Raw genomic sequence first — 11,848 nt, 5'->3', positions numbered from 1 at the left:
AATGTACACAGAGCTGCTCATGTTGTCAGCCACTCAGAGACACTGTGACATGGCTCATGCCACACGTAATGCACACACACGCACACCCATGCCCATGCACAGGGACTTGCAGTGAAATATTGCCATCGCCAGACCCACAAACACATCCTGACACACACTTCTTGTTCAATATTCCAAGAATCTTTATCAGATTCTGTGCCCACCACGTATGCTGTCATGCTGTCTAAAAGGTCCCCCAGCGTCATGCCCAGCCACAAGACTACAGCCCCGCACACCTCCTTATCACCTGCTCCAGCACACACACTTCCAGTGTGCTCATAGTCACCTGGCACCACCCCCACCGTCAGCAAGCCCTGCGTGGCCTCTTACCATGACATATGGAACCACCTGGACACTTCACAAGAAGTTTCACATAGATTGTTCCAATCACACAACATAGCCCTTGGTCACAAAGTGTCACATGTGCCGCCTCAGCCAGCCTCACATGGTCACACATTGCAGCCATGCACTGTCATCAGAGAGCCACAGGCATTGTTACACACTCCACTCAGCTCTGCTGTTCAGCCACACATAGACACACCCACAATTTCAGGACTTTGGTGGTTTTATTTTACAAAAGCTTTGAAGGTTCAAGCCAGGGGGTGCCTGGGGCCCAGAGACTTGGGTTGTCCAGAATTCTGGCTACAAGAGGAGAAGGACACCACCCCTCCTCTGGAGGCCGTACTCTGTGCCCTCACGAGCTGAGCGGAGCCACCACAGTAGTGCTGGTGGTGGGGGGCATGGGGCCTGTGGGGAAGGAGCCCGTGGGTGAGCCCAGTAGGGGTCCAGGGAAAGGCATGAGGTGGCTAACAGGCCCTGACAGCACCACGGGGCCCAGGCCTTGGTAGAGATGGGCAGTACCTGGGGGGCCCAGTGTCAGGCCTGAAGCCACCTCCCCACAATTCCCGCTACCGCTGCCCCCAGCCACCACCATAAAGCCACCAGCTGGTCCTTCGGCTGCTCCTGTGCCTCCCAGACTGGAGCCCCGTTTCTTTTTCCCTTTTCCAGATGCCTTGCGGTTTCGAGTCTGAATACCATCCTTCCGCATGGTCAGTGGCCGGTTCACCTGCCAAAAAGGAGGCTGCGGGTGTCCCCAACTCCAGACCTTTGCCTCTCTGTGTGTCAACCAGGGACACCCTCTCTACCCCACTTCTTTCAGGGTAAGATAATTTTGGGGTGCTGAGATTGTCCAAGGAATCCTGAGGTTGTGAGGCCCTGAGCTTAGGAAAGCCTCCAAGGCTGATAGGAGCTGCCCAAGGTCTAGGGCAGGGGGTTGGACATTAGCTGATGCCTGGAGGTGGGGGAGAGGAGAGGAAGGAGGAGGGCGGAGGAGGAGGGAATGGAGAAGGAAGGAGGGAGGGTAATAACAGAGAAGGGGGAAAGTAGAAGAGATGGGGGAAGGGGGAAAGTAGAAGAGATGGAAGGGGGAGGAAGGAGGGAACAGGGAAAGAGGAACGAGGGTTGTGGGGGAAGAGAGAGGTAGAACAGGAACAGAGTGGGGGGCAGTGTGGCATGAAGACAGGGGAAGCAGAGGGGTGGCTCCAAGGGGCAGGGCGTCACCTGGTGTAGCTTGTAGTAGAGGCCGCAGGCATTGCACACGGGATCCCCGCTGGCATTTCTCCGCCACAGTGTCGTGGTGGTCGTCTGGCAGTTGGTGCACTGAGTACCTGCCCGTTTACTGACAATCTAGGGGACGACAGGATGTGAGATCAGTGCCCTGGGGATGTGGAAGTGGGGGTAAGGGGCTCACAGGGGATGTCAGGAGGACCCAAGAAGTGAGGGTCAGGTTGAAGGCAGGGCTTTGTTTACAGGGTGATGCCTGAGGATTCTGTATGGGGCCAGTACAGGGGTTCCTATCTGGTATAAGTTTCTTTTGTTCTGTATTCTATGGGGGACTACATTGGTGGTTCTCAGCTTTGGCTGCGTATCGGAATCACTTGGGGAGCTAAAATATCCTGATGCCCAGGCAGCATCCCAGTCCAATTCCATCAGCACATCTGGGAGAAGGGACCTGGGGTGATTCCAGTGTGAAGCCAAGGACGAAAACACTGGTGTGCAGGGTGAGGACAAAAGTTTCTGTTTGAAGCTTATAAGTGTAGGTTGAGGATAGGAGCTTCTATAGATCTGGGTTCCTGTACAAGGAAAGGGCGGGAGTTCTCATGCAGGGTGAGGGCAAGGATTTCCATATGGGATGAGGAGATTTTCCTGTGTAGGATGAAGGCAAGGGTTTCCATGTGATATTGGGACAGGGGTTCCCATACAGGGTGGCCTGCAGTAGCTTCCTGTAATCATGAGAACAGTGTTCCTATATAATGGGAAGATGTGGCTTCTTGTACAGGGTGAGCACAGGGGTTCCTGTGTATAAGGTGAAGCAGGTCTGCGGTCTTACCAGGCGCTTCTTGGGCCGGATGAGGGGCCTGTTCTGCCCATTCATCTTGTGATAGAGGCCGCAGGCGTTGCATAGGTAGTGGCCTGTCCTGTCCCTCCGCCACAGTGGAGTGGCTGTTGCTCCGCAGTTCACACACTCCCTGGCTTCTGGTGGGGTGGAGAGGAGAAGAGGGAGCTAGGCTCAGCTCAGCTTTACTTTGGGCCACCCCTCCCACCTCAACTTCCTTGTCCTTTTTTGAGTTTCTCACCACAGGGAGGCAGGGGGAGAGTTCCACGAAGCTTGGGAGAGGAATAGGCTGCTGAATTGAGGGGGCTCCCAGTGGGAGAAAAGAAGGTACTGGAAAAGTCAGGGCCCCCATAAGCACTATTGGGGACAGGGAGTGATGAAGGCAGTGCAGGTCCCAGGGTCAGGAGGTCTGGGCTCAGCCGCTCTGTCTTCAAAGTCTCCAGGAAGCTGGTGCTGCCTTTTCCATCCGGATCTTCCACGGCCTGGGGAGGGGAGTCCTCGCGGGTGGGACACACAGTTGAGGCAGGGTAGAGCCCCGTCTTGCCGTAGGCCCAGCCGGCATATGGTGAGCCCCCTGGGATCCCCTCCATACAGTTGAGCAATGGGTACACCTGAAAGACTGTTGGGGGCAGGTAGGGATGGAGGAAAGAAGAGGCAAAATCAGTCTAGGGTCAGCCCACGTCAGGGTGCAGTGGTTCCCAGCACCCCCAACATAGTGGCCAAGTTCCCAGCTTTTCCACAGGCTACCAGAACAGCTGCTGGCCATTGGATGCTTCCTGGATCCTGACCCCCACTGGTCAGTGTGGCCTCTGCAATAACCTCTGACCATTTCCAAGTGGGTTTTTGAGGATGACTGTTGGGATTTGGAGCTCCACGGATCACTCGACAACTAGGGCAACCACCACATACTTCAGTATTGCCTCTCAGTGTGGCCGCCCCAATATGGCAGGTTGAGGAGCATTGGAATTCCCAGGTCTGCACTTAACTAGGGAAAGTGGTCGGCACATCCATTTGAGAAGCTTCCAGCCATTTCTGAGATATCCTCACAGTGGTATTCTGACCTAGCCAAGGATCTCCATGGCAACCCCAACAGCACTCAGCCAATGCCAAGACAGCCACTCAATGGAGTTACCTGGGGAGTGTCTGTAGGCCTCAGCGTCCCTGTAGTAGGCCAGTGCCGCAGCTGCAGCGGTGGCTGTGCTCGGGGCAGTGGAGGAAGCTGCTGCATCCAAGCCCTCAGGCCCAGAGGGGAAGAAAACCCCTGATTCTGGTGTGGAGGACACCAGAGCAGGATCCACAAACTGGGGGAGGGGCTCTGAGGTCCCCAGGGACCCCAGGCCAGGGAACTCCATGGAGCCTCTGGGGATTAACCTGCAAGGACAGAAGGGGTCCTCAGACACAGAAATCCTTCACCCCCACCTCCTTTCACCTGCTCCTCTTCCCTCCTTTCCCCCTCCTCCCACTCCATCACCTCAGTCTCCATATTTCTCCTTCCCACCTCCCCATTCCCCCCTCCTCCTCACCTTAGTCTCCCCTCTCCTTCCCCTCCTTCTCTTCCTCCCTCTCCTCTCTTTTCCCTCCTGCATCTCCCCCTTCCACTCCTGTGTGCCCCTCTTTTCATCTTCCTCCTCGTTCTCCCCCTCTTGCCGTTTGTCTTTCCTCTCCTCCCTCCTCTTGCTCTTCCTCCACTCTCATCTGCTTCTACCTCTCCCTTCTTCCTTCCATTCTCTCTCTTCTTCCCCCCTTCCCTTTTCCTCCTCTCTTTCTCCCGTCTCTCTTCTTCCCATCTCTTCTTTGCCCCCCTCTTCCCCATTTCCTTCTCTTTCCACTCTTTTCTCATTCTCTCCTGCTTCCTTTTTCTCCTCCACCTTCTTCTTTTCCTCCTTGACCTCCTCCTTCTCCTTTCCTGTTTCCCCTCTTCCTTGTCCTCCTTCTCTTTTTGTCTTCATTCTCCTTTTCTACCTTCCTCACACACCTTATCTCCCTCTCCCCCATCTGCACACACTTTTTTTTGAGGCAGGGTCTCCTCTGTTGCCAGGCTGGAGTGCAGTGGCACGATCTCGGCTCACTGCAACCACTGCCTCCCGGCAGTGATCCTCCTGCCTCAGCCTCCTGAGTAGCTGGGACTACAGGTGTGTGCCACCAGGCCTGGCTAGTTTTTGTGTTTTTTTGTAGAAATGGGGTATGACTCTGTTGCCCAGGCTGGTCTTGAACTCCTGGCCTCAAGTGATCCTCCCCCCTCAGCCTCCCAAAGTACTGGGATTACAGGTGTGAGCCACCACTTCCGGCCTCTCTTCCCCTGTCTACATCTACTCTCCACTCCTTTCTCCTACTACTCATTTTCTCCTCCCCTCCAATTTCTTCATCCTTCTCCTCCCTTTTCTGTTCATCCTTTTCTCCCTTTCCCCATCTCCTCTCCTCCCCTCCTCCACTTCCTCTTATTCTCCCCGTCCCCCCGTCCTTTCTTCCCTCCCCCTCTAGAAGAGTCTGGGTGAGGGTGGGATGGCATGCAGGACCAGAGTCCCTTGAGCCTCTTGGTCACTTCACCCAGGACTTTGGGGTTCACCATCCTCTGCTCCCCAACTTCATCCCTATCTGTTGTATCTTGCCCTCTAACTTTCTCAGAAACCCCATGGTTTCCGGGCTTGACTCCCTCCTCCCTCCATCTCCGTTGCGTCTACAGACAGAAGGCCCCCTTAGTTCCTCCCTACTTCTTGGTTGGGGGGGTCAGTACCCCCCACTGCTTATCTCTGCCTTCCCCGCCCAACTTTTGAAATCACCCCAAGGCCACTGACTTCCTCTGAAGAGGGTGACAGGTGGGAGGTACCTCTACCGGTACCCTCTCCCCTGGAGAGGCCCACCAGAGTTCTGCTTTCAGGCTCTTTCAGTTCCCAGGCCTCAGTTTCCCCATCTGCTGTATTGGGGGTGGTGATGGGCTGGGGCTGAGCTGAGACCTATGGGATGGCCCTTTGCCTGTTTTGCCTTGTGTGTGTCTCTGTCATCTAGTTCTCCACCTCTCTATCCCCTGGGGCTCTTTCCCCTGACTCTCTGTTCCCTCTCAAGTCTGACTCTGTAGCTTCCCCAGCTTTCTGTGTTTCTGTGATATAGCTTGTCTTCTCCTTCTGTGCTTTTTCTTTTTTTTTTTTTTGAGACGGAGTCTCACTCTATCACCCAGGCTGGTGTGCAGTGGTGCGATCTCAGCTCACTGCAACCCCAGCCTCGCAGGTTCAAGTGATTCTCGTGCCTCAGCCTCCCTAGTAGCTGGGATTACAGGCACATGCCACCACACCCAGCTAATTTTTGTATTTTTAGTAAAGACGAGGTTTTGCCATGTTGGCCAGGCTGGTCTTGAACTCCTGACCTCAAGTGATCGGCCCACCTCGGCCTCCCACAGTGCTGAGGTTATAGGCGTGAGCCATTGCGCCCGACCTCTTTCTGTGCTTTTGTAATGTTTGATGGTTTTCTGTCTTCTTTTCTGTCTTCCCATGTTTCTCTCTCTGGCTCTCTCTTTCTGTTAGTCTTGCTTTCTCCCTCTCCTCTCCTATCTCTCTGAACATCTCTGCATCTCTCCCACTCTTCCTGCTTGTTTGTCTGTTCCCTCTGTTTCCCTCTCTTTGGGCCCTCTGACCTTATGTCCACGTGCCTCTTACTAGTCCCATACCCCTGACCATACCCAGCCACATGCAGCTTGGGATAAGGAGCCTGGAATGCTGGCCCTGGCCCTATTGTGCTGGCCTGCTCTGTTTCTGTGTCTGTAGGGTGGAGTGACAGGGCTAGACTAGAAGGCTGTCTTCAAACTGCCCCTCACTCCTGCTTACATGACCCATGGTATAGACAGGCTAAGGGGTAGGCCCAGGCTTGGGAGTTGTGCTAGGAAAGAGATGGGCCACAAGTGTGCCCACCACTAACACCTTCTCAGCCCCAGGGTGCCTGCTGTTGCTCTCTGAAGAGAGTGTCTTGCTTCCCCATCTTGGTCTCCATCTCTTTCCTCTCTGTCTCTAATTCTGTGTTAGTCTCTGTCTCTTCACAGTGCTACCTGCGTGTATCTCTGCATTTCTATCTCTTTTTCTGCTCCCGGGTCTTTCCTTCTTTTTCTCCGGCCGTCTGTGTGTCTCTGTCTCTTACTCATTGAGTTTCTCTCTCTCTGTTTTTCCTTTCTCTTCATGTCTCTTTTGTCTCTTGCTCTTTGTCTCTGTGTCTCTGTCTCTCTCTTCCCATCTCTCCCTGTTTCTCCCTCCCTTCCCTGTCTCATTGTGTGTCTTCTGCTCGCTCTTTCACCACTATTCCCTCATCCCCTCAACTCCACCTTACCCACCATGATCTCCCTCCAGCCCCACTGCCCCCAACCCCTGCACCTCACACGTTGGTGAGTCCAGGGCTGCCCACCCCTCCCATGGCAGGGGCCCAGCCTCCTCACCCCCAGTTATCACTCTCCGGACAGAGATAAAGTTTATCTCGAGGCTGGGGGATATGAAAGCTCCTTATCAGCTGCCCCACTAGAGTAAGTGTTGCCCCAACGGCGGCAGCAGGCAGCAGCTGGCACCCTCCACTCTCCCTCGGCCCCAGCCCCTCACCCCAGGTAACATTCCAATCCCAGCCCTCAAGGGAGGGTCTCACCGGGCTGAAGGGAGCAGATATAAGGTCTAGGGGGCAGATATGGGGCTTAGGGGGAGATAGAGGTGGAATTTGAAGGTCAGATATGGGGTTAAGTCAGAGAGAGGTTTGGGGTGTAGCCATGGAGTGGAGTTTGTGGGGAGGCAGATATGGGGGGGTTTGTGGAGCAGAGACGAGCTTGGAAGTTCAGAGACACATTTTGGGCTCAGGAATAGGTTGTGAAAACAGACGAGATTGGGGGATCGGGGCGAAGTTTGAGAGTCAGAAATAAAGTTGAGAAGTAGTGTGGGAGTCAGATTCTGAGGGTCATAGAAAAGTCTGGGGAGTTCAAGGGTTTTTCTGGAGGAGAGATGGAGTTTAGGAGTCAAAGATCTGTTTGGGCAGACAGAATGTGGCTAGTAAAGGGGAGTTTGAGAAGCCAAGATAGAATTGGAGTAGAGAAAGGCTTGGAGCTGGAGAGATTCAGGGAGACAATGAGATGTGTTTTAGGGCTGAGATAGGGTTTGGGGAAGGCAGACATGAGGGTTCATGCGGCAGAACAGATTTTGGGGAGTTGACTTGGTGTTTGAAGTGACAAAGATATTTTACTGAGCAGGCAGGGAGTTGGGAGAGATAAATGGTTTGCGGAGATCAGAGAGAAGTCATTGGGAACAAAGAGTGGGTTTGAAAGGCAGAGATGGTGGTAAGAGGATGGAGCTAGGGTTTGGCAGATCAGAGACAGGTTTGGGGGCTCAGAGAGAGTGGGGCAAAGACAAGGCATTGTAGAGCAGATAAGGGGTTTGGGAGCAGAAAAGTGAGGTTCGGAGGAGAAGTCAGGGAGACAGAGACAAGTTTGGGTGAGTGGAAATCAGATATGGGACAGGGAAAGGATTTGGGGAGATAAAGTCATGTTTTGGGAGACAGAGTTAGTGTTTAGGGGAGACAGACCTAGGGGTATAGCGAGCAAAGTGAAGGGATCCAGAGGATATAGATATCTTGGACGGAGTGGATGAGAGGGCAGAAAGAGGTGGGGTTTAGGGGGTAGATTTGGGGTAGAAATGGGAGTTGGAAAGACAGGTGGGTTGGAGGAGCTATAAAGGGATTCAGGGCTGGCTGACACTTTGGGGACCAGCTGTGGGTTGGGGAGCCTGGAGCAAGCATAAGGGTAGGGGCAGCAGGCCCAGGGTTGCCTTGGTGGGGGCTCTCTGGGGGCTGAGACTGACCTGGGCTGGTGGTTGCGGAGGGTTCGGCCGCCTTGGGGATGTGGCAAGCTCAGTGTGATCCCAGGGGGTGTCCTGGCTGGCCTTGGCCTTTGAGGCTCCCTTCCTCCCTCCCTCCCTCCCTCCCTTCTCCCTCCTCCCTCCTCCCCAGGGAGTGGCTGGTGCCCCAGTGGGTGGGGCAATCCAGGGGAGGGGGCGGGTCCCATGCTTGTGGGGCACTTCTTGGGCACTGGAGGCCCTCTTCCACCCTCCCTGCCCACCCTGGGGATTCTTGGACCTCGCTCGACCTAGGCTCCCGTGGACTGTAGTGTCCAGACAAGCAAAATAGGCTGAAACCAAGATAAATGAAAATAGCAGATATGGTTTCATGACTTCACTGGGCTTTTCAGAGAGTAAAGCCCTTAATGTGTGCGGGGCCGGTGTGGGCTAGACTCCTGTGTATGTGCGTCTTCCTGGCTGCAGGGAGAGAAGGGATGTGGCTGTACCCATTTTGCAGGTGAGAAGAGTGAGGCTCAGAGAGGTTCTGCTGGATTTGAACTAGAGCCTGTGGGATACCTTGATGACCCAGGCTAAGCCTGCAGGCCAGGCCAGTGCTGGCGGGAGGCAGGGGCACACTCACTCAGCGCCCCACTGGGGCTTACGCCAGCTCCGGCCTGCCCTGGGGCAGCAGATAAGTCTTATCAGATGTAGGCGACCGTGGCTGTTGGCGCCGCAGTAACAGGCTGTCTTGGGGTGAGGGTGTGGGGGTAGGAACACCCAGGGACAGTGGCCTCAACTTCTTGCCCGCCATGCTGCCTTGGAGGCGGGAAACTGAGGTGGGAGCCAGGGATGATTCCTCGAGGAGTGGGATAGGGTAGGAAAGGAAAGGGGTGGAGTGGGAGAGACAGAGGCAGAGAGACAAACAAAAACAGAGATAGGCGGAGAGAGATGGAAATGGGGAGAAAGAGAGTGACAGAGATGAATAGAGAAGGAGACAGACGTGGAAAGAGGCAGAGAGAGGGCACAAAAGAAAAGGAGAGACAAAGAGGGCGAGACACCCGGGGAGAACCAGAGACCATTAAAGACATATAGAGAGAGGCAAAGAGAGAATGAGAGACAGAGATGGACAGAAGTGACAGATAAAACCTGAAAGGGAAAGAGGCCAAAGACAGAAGTGGAGAACTGAGAAGGGAGACAGAGACAGAGGGATATTCAGAGACAGACTCAGAAGAAGGTCATGAGATGGCAGACTGGATCACACCCTGGGCGTGTGGTGCCCATGCAGGTAGGATGGGAGGATGTGGATTGATGTAGCCTGTGGCTCTGCCCTCAGCCCTCAGCAGGGGACAACCAGAATGTGGCTAGGCCTCCGCACCCCAATCCCCACACTCTTGCCCTGCCCCACCTCCTCCAAATATTAATGACAACAACCACAGTGTCTCATAGACCTCACATAGACTTGTACCTAATCTGAGCACTTTTTCTATATGAAAGCATCTGACACACATGCACACGTGGGACAAGGAGCTGTCCTGCCCACCTAGTCTACAGATGGGGAGACTGAGACCTACAAAGGGCAGAGGCCAAGGGTGGAGCCCCAGGTCAGTGGGGTCGGCTTGCCCACTGGCCCACCCTGGAGGGATCTTACCATTCTTATCTCACTCCTCTGAGCCTCAGTATCCTCATATGCAATGGGAGATTTGAGGAGGAAAGAGAGCAAGCCCATGAATTCCTATTTATTGAGCTCCTGCTGGTGTGCCACGCCGCGTGCTGAACCCTCATCAGTAATAAGGAGAACTTATACAAAGACACCTCTGACTTAAGTGGCAGTGGTTTCAGGAGATGGACTCTAGAGCCAGCTCATCCTCGTTCATAGACTGCCCTAACCACTAATGGATCAGGTGACCTTGGGAGAGTTACCATCCCCTCTGGAATTTAGCTCCTCATCTGTAAAAATGGGGTAATAATATACCCCAATAAGCCACTCCATGCAGTGACTGGGGAGACTAAATGAGTTTTGACCCATGTTACATGATCTTAACTTACTTGAATCTGAAATCTCAATAAATATTAAGTATCCCTATTTATTTATTGAGTACCTACTGTATACAAGGGAGAGTACACAGCCCTTTCTAACCCTACTACTACTTATAGCACTAATGCTAATAATATGCTGACACTAAGAGTAATACCAATATTGTAATATTGATACTGACACTAAAACTAATTTTATTTCTTTAAATTTATGATTGACACGTAATAGTTGTACATATATATGGGGTAAAACATGATGTTTTGTTACATGTATACATTGTGTAGTGATCAAATCAAGGTAATTAGCATATTCATCACCTTAAACATTTTTCTTTGTGATGAGAACATTCAAGAACGCCTCTTTCAGCTATTTTGAAATATACATTTATTGTTGACTCTAGTCATTGTACTATGCATTAGAACACCAGAACTTATGCCTCCTTTCTGACTGTAGCTTTGTACCCATTGACAGCCTCTCCCCATCCCTCCCTGCCTCCTACCCTCCCATCTGCTGGTAACCACTATTCTACTCTCTACTTCTATGAGGACATACTAATTTTCATAGTAATACTCATCTAATGCTAATACTAATTTTAATCTAACACTAATACTATTATTAATACTAATACTAATTCTAAAACTATTCTAATTCTAACAACAATAGTGATAATGATACATACTAAATATTTTTTGGGGACAGTGTCTCACTATGTCACTCAGGCTGGAGTGCAGTGACAGTCTTGGCTCACTGCAGCCTCCACCTCCTGGGCTCAAGTGATCCTCCCACCTCAACCTCCTGAGGAGCTGGGACTTCAGGTGCATGCCACCACACCCAGCAAAAAATTTTTTTTCAATAGAGATGAAGTCTCGCTATGTTGCCCAGGCTTGTTTAATTCTGATATTAATAATAGCATTAATAGACTAATAATAACAGCAGCAGCATTATTTGCTGAGTGACCCCAGGCACTGTGCTAAGCGCTCTCCACCCATAATTCTATCGCATTCTCACCAGCTCCTTGTGGTGCAAGTGTGTATAATTGCCCTCACCTCCAGACTGGTTCTACATAGGTGTGTGGAAATGAAGATGTTCCTCCAGGGCCCTGGGTTCTTGTCTCAACTCTGATTTGCTGTGTGATTTGCTGTGTGATTCCTGGGCCAGACGCCCTCTGAGCCTCAGTTTCTTCATCTGGAAAACGGGTACAGTCCTAGCCCCCCACGTGGATAGGAACCACTCAGCACAGGGCCTGCTGGCACACCATAAATGGTGTGCTCTGTAAATGGGAATTATCATCATCATTATTATTATTAGAAGCAGCGGTCGCAACATAGGGAAATCTGTCCTCAGGGAATGGCAGGCTCGAGGCATGTCTAAGAGCTAAGACAAGGGTTTGGCCGCTGGACTCACCCCATTTCTTCATTTCTGGAGAGCACAGAGCGCTCAGGAAGAGAAGCCAAGGGTGAGGAGTAGGGCGCCCCAGAGCCCTGCCTCCAGCAAGAGCTGGAAACCCTGAGGCTGTGAGGCCAGGCCTCACCCCATTCCCTCCCCCATCCCCGTGGAGGGGGCGCAGGCTCAGAAGTCTGCGGCGAC

General features: G+C 52.7%; 1 protein-coding gene across 2 annotated transcripts; it reads right to left on the bottom strand.

The window, feature by feature from the left end:
- Positions 1–586: 586 nt before the first annotated feature.
- Positions 587–3,786, bottom strand: GATA1 (GATA binding protein 1). Of its 2 annotated transcripts, none has more exons than XM_004064106.2 (5): positions 3,567–3,786; positions 2,676–3,053; positions 2,429–2,574; positions 1,600–1,725; positions 587–1,105 (listed from the first exon to the last, which is right to left on the bottom strand). In XM_004064106.2, the coding sequence occupies exons 1-5, from the start codon at positions 3,784–3,786 to the stop codon at positions 734–736; spliced, it is 1,242 nt and encodes a 413-aa protein (XP_004064154.1). In that variant the 3' UTR covers positions 587–733. The 2 variants fall into 2 exon arrangements, with proteins under 2 accessions (XP_004064154.1, XP_055231701.1); XM_055375726.1 differs by lacking the exon at positions 3,567–3,786 and adding an exon at positions 3,182–3,395.
- Positions 3,787–11,848: the final 8,062 nt, after the last annotated feature.

This window comes from Gorilla gorilla, chromosome X (genome assembly GCF_029281585.2).
Source record: "Gorilla gorilla gorilla isolate KB3781 chromosome X, NHGRI_mGorGor1-v2.1_pri, whole genome shotgun sequence".
Taxonomy (NCBI): Eukaryota; Metazoa; Chordata; class Mammalia; order Primates; family Hominidae; genus Gorilla; species Gorilla gorilla.
Note: the sequence above shows the minus strand (reverse complement) of the source record. Positions and strands in the feature narration are given on the sequence as shown.

Coding starts and splice junctions, on each gene's coding strand:
- GATA1 (XM_004064106.2), bottom strand. CDS start 3,786: ATGGAGTTCCCTGGCCTGGGGTCCCTGGGGACCTCAGAGCCCCTCCCC. Junction 3,054..3,566: donor GGCCTACAGACACTCCCCAG/GTAACTCCATTG, acceptor TGCCCCCAACAG/TCTTTCAGGTGTACCCATTG. Junction 2,575..2,675: donor TCTCCCCCTGCCTCCCTGTG/GTGAGAAACTCA, acceptor CCACCCCACCAG/AAGCCAGGGAGTGTGTGAAC.